General features: G+C 38.3%; 1 protein-coding gene and 2 long non-coding RNA genes across 3 annotated transcripts; 1 reads left to right on the plus strand and 2 right to left on the minus strand.

Annotated features, from left to right (window-relative positions):
- Positions 1-1,035: 1,035 nt before the first annotated feature.
- On the minus strand, positions 1,036-9,727 carry nfe2l2a (nfe2 like bZIP transcription factor 2a). The gene is made up of 5 exons (XM_028024443.1): positions 9,511-9,727; positions 4,879-5,145; positions 4,525-4,617; positions 4,269-4,442; positions 1,036-2,607 (listed from the first exon to the last, which is right to left on the minus strand). Exons 1-5 carry the CDS (start codon positions 9,547-9,549, stop codon positions 1,327-1,329), a joined length of 1,854 nt encoding a protein of 617 aa, XP_027880244.1. The 5' UTR covers positions 9,550-9,727; the 3' UTR covers positions 1,036-1,326.
- Positions 9,728-12,282: 2,555 nt separating this feature from the next.
- On the plus strand, positions 12,283-17,099 carry LOC114147621 (uncharacterized). Its single transcript, XR_003596089.1, has 4 exons — positions 12,283-12,295; positions 15,492-15,525; positions 16,150-16,498; positions 16,580-17,099. It is a non-coding gene; the product is annotated as an uncharacterized LOC114147621 (long non-coding RNA).
- LOC114147622 (uncharacterized) lies at positions 16,913-18,246 on the minus strand. The gene is made up of 2 exons (XR_003596090.1): positions 18,062-18,246; positions 16,913-17,437 (listed from the first exon to the last, which is right to left on the minus strand). It is a non-coding gene; the product is annotated as an uncharacterized LOC114147622 (long non-coding RNA).
- Positions 18,247-19,100: the final 854 nt, after the last annotated feature.

Genomic DNA, 19,100 nt, shown 5'->3' on the forward strand with positions numbered 1-19,100 from the left:
ATGACATCATAATCTGGATTTTCCCAAGGCATGCTAAACTTCTGAAATTTAAGAAAGCAAGTTTAAAAATCTGAAAATCCGAACTACAACAGGAAATTTGTCTGATTTGATGTCAGACAGTAAGAAGCAAGGAAATTCCATCCACCTTACTTCCTCAGTTTGATAGTCCGCCATGTTCAGTCCTAGCTCTGCCTTTTTGAACAAACAGAAGGTCGAACTATTCTGCTTATACTCTAGCTGGTTTCTAGAAAGATATTGTTTGATTGTGACACTGTTTACAGTCAATCCCTGTGAGGATTTATGCGTGTGGTTTTTCAACTAATTTGAGCTTCTCTGTTCATCTCAAAGCACTCACTGCATTTTTGCAGGTAAGACTCTTCAGTTTTATAACAACAAAACTGATTTCATTAAAGTGCTCTTTTCTCCAGATAAATTTATGTGCACAAGCTGGGCTTGGTGATCAGAGGTTCTGTAGTATCTGAGTGTGAAAGTGTGATCAGGGGTCAGACTGATTGCATAGGCTTTCACCTTTGACTTTGCCAGCTTATTGCTCAATTGTGGAGCTGTCACGCAGGTAATCACACGGAGCATGAGCTCATCTTGCTAGCAGTTGTGCTCTTTGTTGCGCAACATAATGACTGGGGTGGGTATGATTTTTAGGCAGGAGCAACTGAATCAAGAGTCAGGTTACTGTCGGATAAAAGCTTGATCTGATAAAAGAAAACAGACTGGCGCAGTTGCTCTCTTGTTTTTCTGCTAAATTCATCTTACTTGCTGTTCTGTAAAGGTTTGGTAAAGCTTCCAAGTTCAGAACTGACTTTTACCATGCGGTGTGTTATGCAACAGTTTATTAGACTCTCAATGCATCTGGCATCCATTTGTGTCAGCCTGTGCCCCGAGCGCGAAGTTGTGTCTAAATCACGATAAAACAAGATGTACACTTTTATATTTAGTTTATTTAAAAGCATAGAAGACAGGGTTAAAAAAACTGGGCAGCAAATCAGAGGGAAGTTATAAAAGAAATATGATTCAAACAATCATGAGCATACAGAAATATATTTATATATTTATATGTACACACACACACGATATATATATACAGATACAGTAACATTCCTAATCTCAGAAGCAGGTAATGTTTATATTTACAAACTATTGGTGAAGGAATCTGTGAGGATATAAGAGTATAAAAGTAAAATATCAAAAAACATTGGAACGTTCAAGAGGAGTAAGCAGAAATTACAACAGTTCTGTCAAGCTGCTAAAGTTTAAAGCTGAGTGAATACAAAGTTATTGCATAGTATCCTATAATGATGCAGTACCAGGTTACAAGGGAGACAAGTGTTTTTTTTCACTCCTGAAAGTCTTTTTAATGCGAGGGACGAGGAAGACGGTGCCATCCGTCGACTGCTGCAGAGAGTAGTCCGACGAAGAGTACGAATTTCCCTTCTCGTCTCTCAGCATGCTGAAGACCTCCAGGTACAAGCTGTTCAGCTGCCGCTTCATTTCCTTCAGGCTCGTCACGTTCTTGCTCTTCTCGTTCAGCAGATGATCTCGCTCCTCCTTCAGCGAGTCCAGTTCGCCCTCCAGGCCCACGATGTTCTCCATCTTGCGCTTGCGGCAGTTCTGCGCGGCCACCTTGTTCTTGCCTCTGCGGCGGATGTCGCGGACGAGGGCCAGCTGGGCTTCATTCAGTTGGTGCTTAGACATGAGCTCATTGAAGTCATCAACGGGCAGGTTGATTATCATGTCAACGGTGAAGGGGATGTTAAGGGACTTGGCCCTCTGCTCGTCTCGAGTGAGACGCACATCCGAGCGTTTTTTGGGTTTGTCTTTGGTGAAAGGAGCACCGTCATGGCCACTGTCCTCTGCCAGGTCTGCATTGAATTGTTTGGGTTTCTTTTCATGCTCTTGTGGCTGCTCGGTCATTTCTGACACTGGTTCTGATACCATAAAGTGATCAGGTTCAAAATTCAAGGAAAACATCTCAGAATAATCAGACTGTACACTGCCGGGGTTCTGGTCCATCTCTTCCATCTCTGAATCACTGTAACCGAAGGACCCGCTTCCGTACATAGATCTGCCCGGTGATCTTTCATTTGGACTGCCATTAGTGGAGACTCCTGAATCCGAGTCTAGATGCTCTGCTGTCAGACTCTGTTTGCTTCCGTCGAACGAATCTCCAGGGGAGAGGCTGTAAAGTTCCATTTGCGTAAAGGCGACTTTGTTTGGAGAGTCACACATTCTTTCATTTTCTTCTTGGCTGTGCTGACTCCTGCACTCATCCTGCTCAGTTGTAGGATAAAACACCCCACCAAAACCTTCTCCACTGAAGCTTGTATCTAGCTGGGGGGTGTCCACTTTGATCTCTCTGAAAGCATTTGACGGAGCCATGCTGGGAATGGAGTCATCGAATGTATTCATAAACTCTGCGGGGCCAACATTCAGGCTGTTTGTTTTGACATTGTTGATGCTGTTTAGGGGGTTAAAAATAGGAGCTTGGACTTGGGGATAGTTTGGGTAGCTTGGAGTCTGTGCTTCAGGGTTGGCTGGGAGAGGGTATGTTGTGGTCTGCAGCGTGTCTTCCATTTGCATGTTCAGACATTGCTGGAGGGGAAAAAAGTCAGATGAATTAAGAAAACAAACTTTTAAGACAGAAATTAAAGTTAGATATTGCTAATTTAGATGCAAGGATTACTTCTAAAAATGTACACATTTATGCAACTTTTTGCCTTGAACACACCATCCCCATAATGCTGCCACCACCACAGGCAATAAAAAAATAGTTACAGGCTGCAAAAGACTTTAGACTGAGAAAGAGTTTCCAGAGCTACAACAGTAGTTTAGAGTAATGTATCTGTTAAATGGCCAACTCAAATTCCAGACCTAAATCCAATTAAAAATCTGCAACCATACATTAAAACTAATGTTTATAGATGTTCTAAATCCAATCTGATTGAAGTTGAGCTGTTTTTTGCAAAGAAAACATTATGCGACAAACATTTCAAAACTTGAAGCTGTAATTGGAGTGACAGGTGGGCCAGTATAGAAATGACTCAGAGTGGATGAATATGCATCCTACACTTTCTGGAGTTCTATTAGTAAAATCTTTCTGTAACCATGTATCATTTTTCTGTAGTAGTAGTCAAAGTCAAAGAATCCAAATATAGTAGAATAATGTTTATGCTGGGAATTTGGCTAACTATGAGAAATTTTATGCAATGCATTAGCTGATTTCTGTTTTTATCATCACAAGAGTGTTTACAGTTTACGGTGTCTTATCTAAAGCCATTTTTGGGTAGTGAGACCTGAACCGGTTCCACAACTTCACTTATGTCTGACAGGAAACAGCTGGTGAAGCTAATTTTTACCACATGCCATCCAAATATATAGAACAATTTAAATGACAAAATGTCATATCTTCAAGTGTAAAACTTTCAAGAACTATAAAAAGGTATCTCCTACAGTGTAACCTTTGTCACATAAGTGTTACCAGTAGTTCAACAGATCTGGGACATTACATTGTGATGTCACATTGAGTAAATTAAAATATACCTCCCATGAGGCTCGCTTGTCACATTAAAATTACCTTTTAAAAATAACAGGTATAAAACATACTTTTAATTTGTCCCCAAATTATGTATTAAAATTTTTTTTTTATTGTTCCGATGTAATATTCTTATCTGAAATGTGTTTTAATAGCTGTAATTAACAGACATAAAGGCTTTAAAGTATAAGTCTGTGTGTAATTAATCTATATAATGTGCTTCATTTCATGAGTTACAGAAATATGTGAACTTTTCAGTAATACGTTGCTATATTGACTGTATGGTAAAGATATTAGCTCAGTCTACTGATTGGCATGTCGCAGCTGCAACTGCCAGTCTGCTGCACCCATTTGCTGATGCAAATAAGTGGTGCAGCTATGAAAAGGTACAGTACGCAAATCTTCACCTTTCCACCAGTGAGCAACGGCTACACGTCTGCCTCTCCCTCTCTGGTTCTACAACCTTAAGCCAAAAGCTATTAAATCAGTTAAGCTACACTGCAATATATCCATCTCTACTTCTTAAAGGTCCCAACAATGAAACCTGAGCACGGCAGAATGAGCTGTGAACACGTGACTTATATAACCCCCACCTCCATGCAAAAAAAGCATTTGTCCCTTTAATACCAGGCTCTGGCTACTCATGCATTCTTTACTTTTTTGTTCTACAACACAGGCCTGCGGTGTTACAAACCCATGTACTATAGCTCATGTATTATACCTGCAGCTCAGGGAGTGACAAAAGCTCCATCCAAGCCTCCTCCAGATCGGGAGACATTCTCTGTGGCGGAGTCGGCTGACCTGAGGACAGGGTGGCTGGCAACAGAACCGGCTGCTTTGGGGACATCATCATGGGTACTGAAACAGCAGGAGCATCCAGGCAAACCGGGGGAGTCTGTGAGATTGGAAAAATGTGTTAGAACCAACAATTCTGCTTTAGGCTGAAATTTTGGACTTATGTATGTCTCTGTTCTTACCGGAGTTTGCTCTACAGGAAACGTCTCTGCCAGGAGCTGCAAACACTCATCAAATGACATGCTGTCACCTGTGTCCTGTGTGAAGCCGGCATTCTGCAACAAAAGTTGGCGCAATAGGCTGTTAAATTCATTGTGGGACAGCATCTATTTAAAGATGATTTTGCTTTTAAACAGTTTAGGTCTCCTTAGAGAAGCCTTTGGATCACATTACATCGATGCAGAACTAACAGACCCACCTAAGTGGCATTAATTATGCTAGAAGAAGAGGTTACCAAGCTACAGCAGAGGACCAGCCTATCAGATGAGGTGGGAGTGTCACACTCCTAGCATGAGTGATGATGGTATTTCTTGTACCTGAGTAACCTCCAGGGGTGTGATGGTCGGCTGCAGAGGGGCGCTTGGTGGAGGGCGGGGTATGTACTCTCCCGTTTCCTCATCCAGCTGCAGCTGTGCCAGCAGGGCCTTCTCCTGCTCCTGCATCAAGTGCAGCTTCTTCTCCTCCTCAAGCTCACGCTGCTTCTGCAGCTCATGCTCTTTCTGGCGGTGGTTGATGTCGAACACCTCCCGCCTGGCGCCAAGATCGATGTCCTGATTCCACAGAATGTCTATCAGGTCCATGTCCTGGGAAAACAAACACAGATCACCTGAGAGTGCTGCGAGCCTCTCTGCAGTTCTGCAACGATACCACAGGCTGGAGTGGAACAAAACCGAGTCCCTGCTGTGATATACGTGGCTGCTGCTCGTGCCACACCCTGTCGCCGTGTATCAGCTCACCGACAATAGAGCTGGCACGAGTGTCAAGGGGAAGAAGCCGGATGAATAATAAATGTACTTCTCTGTTTCCACTGCTACCATCAGACACCCTTGAAATCTGAATCTGATCCTCGTATACCCATCTAATTATACAAAGGTGTGAATCCTCTTGTTCCACAGAAAAGCTGATGTTAATGCCATAAATGTTTTCAGCAAGGTAGAAGCTAAAATGATAACCATGACTATATTACATATTCAAATTGCTTTACAGATATAATATATGGATTATACATATAATATAATATAATATAATATAATATAATATAGTATAATATAATATAATATAATATAATATAATATAATATAGCATTTATTATTTTGTTATAGGCTTCAGCAAAAAGAAAATAAATAAAGACTTGCTTTCATGCTTAAAATTGTTCAATATGGTCATTTTCAGTTAGATTTCTTGGAGCTTTATTGTATTTTCTATGGTTTACGTTTACGTTAGAATAAAAACATTAAACATTAGCTGGACAAAAAGAAATCATCAGATCAGACCTAAAAGAAAACTGGACAACTAACTACCATTACTTTCTGCTGCGACAGAGCCGGCAGTCGGTTGCTTATCAGACCTGCCACTTGTAGCATTAACCTAATGAGAATGGGAGCTCCTTTAGTTTACACACCATAACTGTCTGCACTTGTCTCAATTGAAATAATTTCTAAACAGGTGAATTTGTGTTTTTTGTAAATGGGGAAATGTGCATCAACAAGTAGAGGAGAGGAGAGGCAACCTTACTCATCTAGTCTTTTCATACAGCCTGAAAAAACATGATCACCCCTGCATTTTCTCTTCATCTCATTAAAAAGACTTTAAACCCAGAGAACCATGTCATAAAATTTCATAGAGCACCTTAATTAAACAAAAAGACACTAATGTTGAGATTGACTATATTCAACTCCAAATTAAATAGTCCTTTTATTACAATGTCAAAAAAACATGTCGTGACTAGAGTTAGCAACTGCTGCTTTACACTGCATTTCCCTTCCCCTATATGTTGCTGCGAACTGTCAGCTGGATGAATGAAGGCTAGTATATTTTGAAATATTTCCAGTCTTGTTAAATACAGGTGTTGTTTAAGTATAAAGTACTAAAACTATTATTAATATATGTTAGAAGTAGCATTAGTAATATTGTAAAACATTTTTGCAGCAGTAAGAATAATTTTTGCTTGTTCTATTTTAAATAAAACTGATTTGATCTTGTTATACACAAACATTTAAAACGTTTGTGATTCAGTAAAACATCGTCCTCCTGCTATTTTTACACAGACAAATCTTTTCCCCATGATTATAGTCACATCAGCCCACATGAAGCTCAGCAAGACAACAACCATGAGAATAAACTGTTTCCTGTAGATTTCTCCCTACATGGCTGGATGTTATTTGGCCATTTTTTTAAACAACGGTGAGAAAGATAAATTATTCTGCAGCTCTCCTTGGCTTTTTCACTAGACTTTATTTACAGAAGGAAACAGTTTCACCAAGCTTCAGGATGTTGCATAAACACAAGATAGGGGCGTGCATGGAGACCACTGAGCATGTGACTGATTTGTTCCTCTGTTTTGCTTATAAAAACCCACTTAAGACTTGAGCTACTTATTATTCTGTTATATGAGCAGGAAAAAGGAAACCGAATGTGAACTAAAACAGAACAATGGCCTGTAAAGAGGGTATTGTTATTATTATTATAATTTTTTTTTTTGCTTTTGACAAAAGCCTTCTTTCTCTATTAATGAAAACCAAAAGATAAGTACCTCTATATATTTTTGGACACTGTTGACACACTCTTTCTGACTTTGGCCTTGCAAAATAGGAACCCTCTAACCCTCTTTGCCTCAGTGTTGCATCAGAACCATGACCGCTAAATGGATTACACATTACCATGGCTGCCTTGTATAAATCAGACTGCTGGACTGAAAGGTGAGAGCACAACCAGAAATTATGGCATCTACCAGAATTAGGAAGTCCACTGAAATGTGTCTGCAGGGTATCTGAAGGCACAGTTGTGGTTGTTGATGTTTTTCCAAGCTTGAAAAAAAAAACAGTGGGTTCTGTTCAGTTAGTCATGCCTTTCAAGCACATCAAACAGGTCATACAAGTTCCTGAAAAACACCCTGACCTAAAAAGCTTGCTTACACAGTGGAAACACTTCACACTTTTACTATAAATGTGCAATTATACAAGTCCACCATGTCAAACATTTCTAACAGTGTATTCCTTATGTACAGCACATGAGCCAGATACAGCATTTGTATCTGGCTCATGTGCTGTAAAATACATTCATTTGTGACATAGATTTCCAATCTGGCACCAGAATACGGAAACGACTCAAATTTCCTAATGTCTCTCCTTGACAATATGCAGCCATACCAGTCAGGCAACTATTCCCAGGGATTAACATAGGAAAAGAAAAAGTACTATTAAAATACTATTCACATCAATCAATTCGCTGATTATTTTCCACGTCAAGTCTACGTATTAATTGCCTTTTTAAAATTCATTTATCTAACCATACAGACCTCAAACGCTGATGGTTTATTACACCTAATTTCATTGCAGCTCGATGAACAATCCACCCTTAGACCCGCAGTGATGAAACTCAGTGAGCAGGGGCGGCTCCAGAAAGTTTTTAAAGGGCCAGCTACTGATGATCTCAAGTACTGAAAGCCATTATACAATTTCAAGAGTTTCATCATGTGTAGGTGTGGGCAATAGCTCTTAAGGAGTAGGTCACTAAAATTAACTGCATTTAATTTATTCAGAAATCTGGAAAAATATACCTAGTCAGCCTTTTCATGGATTATGGGTTTTATTCAAACTGTGTTGGTACTAAAGCCAGTAAGGACATTTTACATAAGGCCATTGAATGAAACTGACTATCACAAACAGAAGCTCATTTCCAACACTTAACAGACCCATGTCTATATATTGGTTTAGAAAGTAAATAAATGTTACAAATGATTGAAACTAGTCTCTTTCTTTCCTAAAACGACCAAATATTTTTCATATATTTACCAAGATTTTTTCCTCAGTCTGGATCAGTCCAAAGTGGGCTGGGGCTCACTTCGTTTCCTACAGGACCTACACTATTTAGGTTGAGTAAATGCTACCCACCTCAGCAACACCAGTGGGGCAGGCTAGGTAGTGCTTAATTTCAAATGGGCATTTAAAAAAAATCATCTCAAAATGTGCAAAACATCCCGCTTTTATACAAAGTTGTTCTGATCAAAACTTATAAAAGGTATGTAACATAGTTTCCTTTATCCAACCAGATACAACATGCGGCCAGTTGACAATGCCATCTGGGGCTCATTATTTAGCCCATTTCCTACCTATATGGGTTCCATAAGTAAGTGTTTGCCTAAAAGATCTGTGAGGCTATAAGGGAGGCCAGCAAATTTATAGGGGTGGCTACTGCCCCCCACCACCTTTCTGTCATCACTCAGCACAAGTTCCAAAACAACCTTTTATGATTTCATCAATCTAAATAAAGTCAATTTAAAAGCAAAAATAGCTCATATACACAAGAAAAAAACGTCTTCAACAACACACATGTAAATAACTGTGTTTTTGTGGGCTTTTTTTTTTTTTTTTTTTTGGAGTTACAAAGATCAGCTTTAAAAAAAGCTGAACATCAAAAAGATCATATGCTGTAAAAGGAAAAAAAACCTACACTGTGGTTAGAAGAAGCTTGTGTGAATCAGATATGGGATCACATGCCTGAAGGGGAGGAAGAGGGAGGAGGGAGCATAATTATGAACAAACACTCGGAGTCCAGGTTGTCTATTTACCAAGCTTCACCTCAGCGAAGAAGAGGATACATAGAAAGACCATATATTTAAAACGCCCGAAACCCTAGTAAGACCATATATGTATTTTTATTTTTTTTAATTTCCTGTCGGGGAATAAACGTCACAAGAGAATGACTCGCAGAACTGAAAGTGCAGCTTATTTTAAACTATCATTTACTTTGACAGCGATTGGTTTTATATTTATACATTACTAGATCATAACTAAGAAACAAGTGAGCAACCATGTCTCGAATAATTAATTGAAAGACAAAATAAATAATTACTTTAAACAGTTTAGCAGATTGTATAAGAAAGGAAGTTGGGTGGGAAGGTTTATCTCAAGTAGGAATCAGTTTATTATATATATAATTTTATTTACCTTCTGAGTTGAATGCACCACTTCCATTTCCATCATCATGGAGAGTTGTCCTGTCTGTTAAAGAAAAAAACCTTGTGACCGATAAATAAGCGTGTTAGTCCCCAAAGGCCAGGTTCAAAAATGGCGAGCGGTCTAGAGCCAGTCCTGTCCGTCGGGGCCGCCGCAGCTGACTTTCGGGAAACCTTGCTTCCTCCGAAGCTTGTGAATATTGCGGAACCGACGGTCCTGCCCACCGAGCTACGGCGCCGGGATCGTCCCACTCACAGCGACCTATGAGACTGGAGATAATGACTCCGCGCGCATGCGCATAGAAGCGACTGCTAAATTACTGTTTAACACACTCACTGCCAAGCAGTGATATTATAAAATACAATTGCGTCTATTTTTAACGTACTAACAGACTTTAACACAATAAACTAAATAAATAATATGTCATCTGTATCAAATAATGTTTTTTCTAACTGACTTTGAGAAAGCTCACAAAACAACTGGAGGGTCTGTGACATTCTTACAACTCTTTCATCATGCAAGTATTATCTAGCACAATAGCACCCCCTGCCGGTGAGCTGTTTAGAATGGAAGTAAACGCCTCGGGGCTCAAATGGCCTCTGAAAGTCATTCAGTAGCTCGAATTTTCTTTTGCAAAGTGGCACAAGTGTGGCAGCTCATTTTACCTTGATCCCGCTAAAAAGAAATGCGGTGCAACAATTGCCCTCAGACGTAGAATTAGAATCAACCTGTGTCTAATTTAATCTCAGTATAAATGCAGCTGTTCTGTGAAGTCTTTAAAGTTTTTGTTAAAGAACATTAGTGAAGAAACAACATCATGAAGACCAAAGAACACAGCATGGCACAACGGAAAATAAACCATAAACCAAGGTATCTTTGCAAAAGTATTTACACGGCCTGAATTTTTTTCACAAGTTGGCATGTAAAAACCACAAACATCAACGAATTGTTTTTTATGTGTTAGATAAACAGAGGTGACCAAGAAGTTACATTTACTCTTTCACAGTTACTTGAGTAGCATTTTGGGGGGAAAAATACTTATTTATCCAAGTAGTTTTACTTAAATAATATTATTTTGAAGGACTATTAACTGAAAACTATGTTTGATTACTTTACCCACCAGTGATCATTTTACAGAGTAAAGAAAAGGCACATTTTAACCAAACACGCACAGGCACACCTAGTTTATGGTAAAGTGATACTCCTTTTATGTTCACAAGCAGTTTTGTTCTAGTGTTATTTTGTATCTACAGGGCCTCCGGTGCAAATTGACCTTACAATATTATAGTATTTCTTCTCTTCTTTTCGCTCTGGAAGTATTTTGAATGCTTGAAATCATGCTTCACTGTGCAGATTCCATGTTCAGGGAGATGTTGTGTCCCCTACTGTGTCTAGGGGAGACACAGTAGGTCTCTGTGTCTCCCCTAGAGTAAGTACTTGGCAACTTCTTTGATCTTTTTGCTTGACTTGTCATTTTAGGTGAGTAGTTGTTCCAAAGATATTGTTTTAGAACTTAAACCACTCCATAACTTTCTGACCTATCTGCTGGGTGATATTCATGGTGGAGTCATGGAGTCTCCAACAAATCTCTCAGGGCTTCAAATTATACACAGGTGCAGTGTATTAACTACTATTATTTGCTCTTTTGTTCCTTCATTTCTTCCTTCCCTCCTTATTTCCTTCCATTCCCTTCTTCCTCCTTTCTGTCCTCCCTTTCTAGATTCTTTCCTTTCTTTGTTCCTTCCTTCCTTATTTATTTCCTGCTTTCTTTCCTACCTCCCTTCCTCTGGAATATGAAAAGGTATGGATTTGTTTTACCTTGAAAAAGTATAGGAACCCTTTTATCTTATCTCAGTATTTGGTTACAGGAACATAAAATGACTAAAAAGCTTTAAAAGACAAAAATAAAACAAATCTGAACATAAAAAAAATGACAATGCTTATAATAATAATAAACACAATACCAAATCAAAACAGGGAAAAATTGAAATCATTCAATGATTGATGCTGTTTATTCTAAATTTAAAAGGATACCAGTCACAGTTCACAGTTCACGCTTGTGGGAAAGAGCTCCTTGTGTGCCTTTCTTGTATGATAAAGCTGTTTGAGCCAGGAGAAGTTATGCGTAAAAGGTGCTTTACAATTACAACTTGATGCTCCACTAAGCGGAACTACTAGATCACTAAGCACCCAAGGAGCCTGACCATAGACATTTAAAAATACAAAAAAAAGAAAAGAAGGTAACAGTAACACATTGTGAGCACAGTGTCTAATAACTGAAGCGGCAGATCATATAGCCTTGTCCATTTCATGATTGCTGCAGATTGCATGTTACACAGTAAATAAAATGAGAAAGAATATTGCTGAAAGCATTAGCAGCATGAAATGGTAGATAGTTCCTGATCAGTCTGTATGTATGCTTTTGCAACTCTGCTCAACGTCTTGATATGCTTGTTATATTAAGTGAAACTGCAGCATGAACTCTACTTCTGAGACGTGTTTGATGTCTTGCCCATTTATTATTAGATATTAATCATTTGACCTTTTGAGGAAAAGAATAAACTGATAGTTTTTAAGATTCAGTGATCTTCAGTAAAATATCTAAAACTTACTCTGCATTTAGCTGTATTGGGTTTGCTCATTGTCAGAACTGGATCTATCTTAATTCTTGCATTTATGATCTTAGTTTGTGTATGCGGTTATTTACTCTGGTTTCCAGCTAAATTACACATTGTTTATAGAGGATAATAATCATAATCATTGCTGCAATGGTGGCGTATTAACTTCTTTTTAAGGATGTGTTTCACAGAATTCTTTTCTGATTTTCTTCATACCTACAATCATAATATCACCAAAACTTTGATGTATTTTCTTGGTACTTCAAGTAAATCAATACTTTACATAAATGTCAACGTCTCATAGAAGAAAATGTATCCACCCAATTACATTTTAGATATCTCTTTCATTTAAAACCTGAAAATAGAAATAAAATTGTAGTTCTTCAAAAATGCAACACATTTCCTTAAGTAGATTCTTTCTGAAAAATTATATGTTGTCTTTTTTCCAAAGGTCATGTAACAGTTTTGGCTTTAAACAAGTTCTATTTAGCTGGACTCAGGACAAAGATGACATTTTGGATTGTAAACATCAGCATCATGAATACCAAAAAAACACAATGGCCACTTTTACTCACTATGCTTCTGCTTCTGTACTCTCCAGTGCTGGATTATTTGCTGTTATGGAAACTTTTAACTTCATGTCTTTTTCTTCACAGAAGCTCCACTTGGTCTGCTGATCTGTTTCTCTGTGACGCCTTCCCGAAGGAGGGCATCAGTTGAGCTACTGCTGCCAACAACCCAGTGTTCTCCTTTGTTAGATGATGCACTTGGCACTGTCTTTTAGCATCTAACCTTGTTTCTCTCTATGGCTGTTGGTTGAACTTTTACTGCAACTAACTTTATATGCTCTCTTTCATACTATAGACTTGAAAACTTGGTAAGAGCTTATCTGTTTAACTGTACTTTACCCTAAATTAAGCCAGTTACTACTACCATTGACTTTTTACTTTTCTTTAACATAAAAGTAATCCTGGATCAGTGCTTCTGCTTTCTTTTGTGTGTGTCTGTCTTCTCAAACCTCCTATCAGTGGTGGCACATGGCCACTCACAATGAGCCAGTTTCTGTTCGAGGTTTCTTCCTGTTTAAGGAGAGTTTTTCTCTCCGCTGTCGCTATATGCATACTCAGTGTGAGAGACTGCTGCAAAGTTAACGACACAATGCAAGGGATTGTTCACTGTCGGCACATACTCATCCAGGAGTAGTGAATGCTATGCGTCTCACCCAATGACCACCGGAGATAGGTACCACTGTACAGACAACTGAAGGCTGAATTAAACACATATGAACTTCTCACAAAGCACTTTTAATTTCATCATCTGAAAATAGAAAGAGTATGTCACAACTGTAAACTCTGTGAAGACATTCACTTAAACTGACAGGCCGGGCAGAAAGAGCATGAAAGAGACAAGAGTCCAATAGGGGCTTATAAAGGGGCTACAGAGACCCACAGCTCAGGTAGGAGGAATTTACATGGCAACTATTTGTTGTGCACTTCACAAATCTGACATCTAATGAAGAGTTACAAGAAGAAAGTGGTTAAGGAAAGCCATGAAAAGACTGTATGAAATGTAAACATCTGATTAGATGTGACCAAAATTTAATGTTTTGGATATCAAAAATGCTACATGTGGCCAAAGAGTAAAATCCCGAACACCCCATTCCCTCAGTGGAATATGGTGGTGACAGCATTATGCTTTGGTGATGCTTTTCTTGAGCAGTGACCAGGAAGCTGGTCAGAGCTGATGGGAAAATAAATTGAGCCAAACACAAAACAATCTTGGTAGAAAACTTGCTAGAGGCAACAAAACTACATTCAGATGGAACTAAAACGGAAGCATATTCTTGTATTAAAATGAACAAGTCAAAGTACTTACATGAATTGGTTTGAGACTCTGTGGTAAGATTTAAAAAATCAGATGGCCTCTGTCCAACGTGCAAAACTCCTAAATAAATAGCCTGCCCAAATCTTTGTTGCCAGATTTGCACTAAAAAGTGATTTTACAAAGTAATAATTTGGGGAGACTGAATACATAAGAGAAGGTTTTTAGATATATTATTCTACCTCTACTACACAGTTGTGCTCCACTTTGTATTGGTTTATCACATACAAATCAAGTAAAATACACTGAAATGTATTGTTGTAACCTGAGAAAATACGTAGAAGTTCAAGAGTCATGAATACTTCTTAACTGACACTTATAGTTGTTGGCTATATTTTACATTTCACATGTTAAAATTATATTTTGCATTTGTAAATAAATTCATCCACCACTATCATTGTATGATAGTGGTGATAGTGGACACTATCATTGTATGATAGTGGTGGACCGCCCCAAAAATATAACGTTATAACCTTTCTTCGTTGTTTTTCCCTTATACCAAATAAAATTACTCGTCTTGCTTTAGCTACCTATCTCATGCTCCACATTCCAGGAATTATAAGGATGTAAAAAAAAAAAAAGTAATTAAACATACAAAAAAAAAAAAAAAAAATCAGTTATTTGCATCTGAGTTTTTCTGACTCATCCGTGTAAGAAGTGAGATCGAAAAGCACCCAAATAAAATACCAGGTTTCTGAAACATGCCTGGGTAAAAAGAAGGACTTAGTCTTGGATTTAGCACTCATCTGTAAAAAAAAAAAAAAACTTCTCACCAAAGTGCAGCTCAAATGATTTGTGCGTGTGTAAAAAGATTTGTGCGTGCGTAACAGGATTTGTGCGTGCGTAAAAAGATTTGTGCGTGTGTGAAAAGATTTGTGCGTGCGTAAAAAGATGTGTGCGTGCGTAAAAAGATTTGTGCGTGCGTAAAAAGATTTGTGCGTGCGTAACAGGATTTGTAAACCTTAAAAATAAAATACATGTTGAAAAAGTACACACAAATCACCTGGTACGCACACACAAAACTGCAGTTACACACAAATCCGGTTACGAGTGCACAACTATTTTTGAGACTCATTTCACGCCTCGGTGGAAGCTCCAAGATTTGTGTGTAGATGGTGCATTTACATGCTAGTAAAAGCTGGGACATCTGAGTTTTCTTCGGAGCTGTTTCTTTTTTCCATAGTTCAATACGTATTTCTCTCTTTACTTGTCTCGTGGCTTAGACATATTTTTGTAAGAGAAAAATACATACGTCATTACACCCACGTCTACTTTTTAATACTATAAGATTGTTTATATATGAATCCGCATTTGGGACCTATACAACTGTAATTACTTGGGTAAAAAATTCGACCACTAGGTGGTGGAAGTTTATTCCGCTCTGACTGGGAAAAGCCTTCATTCAAACTGAGAGAAGAAACGAGAGAATGGCGGGTCAGCAGAGTGATCGTGTTCGTGGTCTACCGTCCGAAGTGGATGTGGTTATTCCGTCAGTTTGTCGAAGAAGGTAATATGTCTGCATGAGCATTTTGACAGTATTTATATGTTATTTTGAAAATGACAAAAGACATGTGCATTACATACCAGCATATTTCTGCTAATCATGTCTTACAACACAGCACAGATAAATTAGGTACATTAGCAGTATTCATATAAAGTAATTATTTGCATTTGGTGGAAAAAGGATGCAAAGCCTTTGTTAGGTTTCCAAACAGTTTTGTATACCAGTTACAAAAAGACTATGTGGCTATAGAACAGACTTAAAGTAAAATGAGAAGGTGTCTGGTGTTTACGCTGCACCAAAAATACGATTCAGTTGTATTTGAGAAGGAATGCAATTCACAAAACACCACATTTTGAGGACTTTCAACGAATAAATCACATTATTATATAGATGCCACAGGAAACATGGTGTTTCTCTTAGTCTATGCTTTGACAGGAGGTCAATCAGTTAACAAGGTAAAAGGTATTCAAATGATTTTGATTTTTTAATGATATCACATTTATATGGATCTGTTGCTTATATTTAAAATACTTTTGCCTAAATATCTCAAACGCGACTTTATGAATGATTCAATTATACAGAAAATTCCACATGTATCTAAAACAAATTAATTTATACTTTTCATAGCGTCTTCAGACAAACTGCGCGAGCTCCTGAGGTTTTGGGTTGGCTGGGAGGTCCCTTGCCAAGAGCTGAAGCTTGAAGTTGTCCTGTCAACTGGACCTAACCATATGCCGACGTCTTCAACCTGTAGTGAGCAATTACGGCTACCAAGTCACTACACCACCTATCAGGCCCTGTCAGCCGACATGAATGTGTGTCTGAAATCAGTAGAGACAGGCTTTGGTCTTATTTGATAAATATGTATTGATGTTTCATTTGTTGGGACAATCACCCAATGAGAACTGAACAAAACCTCACTCCAAATCAGTTGTGGGAACTGGGACAGATCGGACATTCAGTGGTTGACCCAGAGGTACTTGAATGTCTTTTTTTGTTATTTCAAATGAAACAACAAATGTTTTCCACCAGCTATAATGCTATGTATGTTTTGCAGATTCCCCATATAAACTGGGAGGAAAGTGGGCTTGTTCCTGATCCACATGCTGAATTGCGAGTACCAGAGTTGGACAGCCCACTTACAGAAGATCAGATGGAGCTTCTCTGTGAAAACATTGACCCCCTACAACCTTCAGAGTCTAGTGGCATGGACATTTACATGGATACTCTGCAATATTTGGAAACTTTACTTGTGACAAATTAGTTGTCACTTAAATTTAAATGTTTGTAATGAACAGCATTTTCAATACCATTTATTTAAAAAATCCATCAAACATGTACAAATATACAAGCAAGTACAAGCTAGAGAAAGAACCAGCTGGCAAAAATGTTAACTTTATAAAGTTTAATGTACACCAGAAACATGAAAATTATTTTATGTTTGAATGCCAAACATTTGTGGAATATTTCAGCAAAAAACCACATGATGAACAGGGATGCCTGACAAACATTTAGTAGTCACCTCAGGAACACAACTTCATGTCAAGACTGTGTTGATGGACATTATTTGTAAAAAACAAACAAAAAAAAAAATGCAAGGCTAATAATAAAATTACTTTCTATTTTAACTGACTTGCCATGTCAAACTGCAATTTTTCAACAAATGAAACATCAATACATATTTATCAAATAAGACCAAAGCCTGTCTCTACTGATTTCAGACACACATTCATGTCGGCTGACAGGGCCTGGTAGGTGGTGTAGTGACTTGGTAGCCGTAATTGCTCACTACAGGTTGAAGACGTCGGCATATGGTTAGGTCCAGTTGACAGGACAACTTCAAGCTTCAGCTCTTGGCAAGGGACCTCCCAGCCAACCCAAAACCTCAGGAGCTCGCGCAGTTTGTCTGAAGACGCTATGAAAAGTATAAATTAATTTGTTTTAGATACATGTGGAATTTTCTGTATAATTGAATCATTCATAAAGTCGCGTTTGAGATATTTAGGCAAAAGTATTTTAAATATAAGCAACAGATCCATATAAATGTGATATCATTAAAAAATCAAAATCATTTGAATACCTTTTACCTTGTTAACTGATTGACCTCCTGTCAAAGCATAGACTAAGAGAAACACCATGTTTCCTGTGGCATCTATATAATAATGTGATTTATTCGTTGAAGGTCCTCAAAATGTGGTGTTTTGTGAATTGCATTCCTTCTCAAATACAACTGAATCGTATTTTTGGTGCAGCGTAAACACCAGACACCTTCTCATTTTACTTTAAGTCTGTTCTATAGCCACATAGTCTTTTTGTAACTGGTATACAAAACTGTTTGGAAACCTAACAAAGGCTTTGCATCCTTTTTCCACCAAATGCAAATAATTACTTTATATGAATACTGCTAATGTACCTAATTTATCTGTGCTGTGTTGTAAGACATGATTAGCAGAAATATGCTGGTATGTAATGCACATGTCTTTTGTCATTTTCAAAATAACATATAAATACTGTCAAAATGCTCATGCAGACATATTACCTTCTTCGACAAACTGACGGAATAACCACATCCACTTCGGACGGTAGACCACGAACACGATCACTCTGCTGACCCGCCATTCTCTTGTTTCTTCTCTCAGTTTGAATGAAGGCTTTTCCCAGTCAGAGCGGAATAAACTTCCACCACCTAGTGGTCGAATTTTTTACCCAAGTAATTACAGTTGTATAGGTCCCAAATGCGGATTCATATATAAACAATCTTATAGTATTAAAAAGTAGACGTGGGTGTAATGACGTATGTATTTTTCTCTCACAAAAATATGTCTAAGCCACGAGACAAGTAAAGAGAGAAATACGTATTGAACTATGGAAAAAAGAAACAGTTCCGAAGAAAACTCAGATGTCCCAGCTTTTACTAGCATGTAAACGCACCATCTACACACAAATCTTGGAGCTTCCACCGAGGCGTGAAATGAGTCTCAAAAATAGTTGTGCACTCGTAACCGGATTTGTGTGTAACTGCAGTTTTGTGTGTGCGTACCAGGTGATTTGTGTGTACTTTTTCAACATGTATTTTATTTTTAAGGTTTACAAATCCTGTTACGCACGCACAAATCTTTTTACGCACGCACAAATCTTTTTACACACGCACAAATCTTTTTACGCACGCACACATCTTTTTATGCACGCACAAATCTTTTCACACACGCACAAATCTTTTTACGCACACACAAATCCTGTTACGCACGCACAAATCTTTTTACACACGCACAAATCATTTTACGCACACACAAATCTTTTTGACACTATTTTCACTCCATAGAAATTACCCTAAAAAAAAAAAAGCACCCCTCCTTCCCTCCTCTTCTCTCCTCTCAGTCTGTGTGGTGCGCGCTCCTGAAGTCGCGTTCACGTTTGGCAGCTCCACGTCGACATTCTTCCAGCTGCATGTAGTGAACTGCTCAGCACAGCACTGGGGGAAGAAAAGGTAAAAGCGGAGCTAGTCACCTTAAGATCAGAGCGCTGCAAGTCCACACTCGGACATTTACCGCTCTGAAAAAGGGGGCTTTGCATGCAGT

This window comes from Xiphophorus couchianus, chromosome 7 (assembly GCF_001444195.1).
Source record: "Xiphophorus couchianus chromosome 7, X_couchianus-1.0, whole genome shotgun sequence".
Classification (NCBI taxonomy): Eukaryota; Metazoa; Chordata; class Actinopteri; order Cyprinodontiformes; family Poeciliidae; genus Xiphophorus; species Xiphophorus couchianus.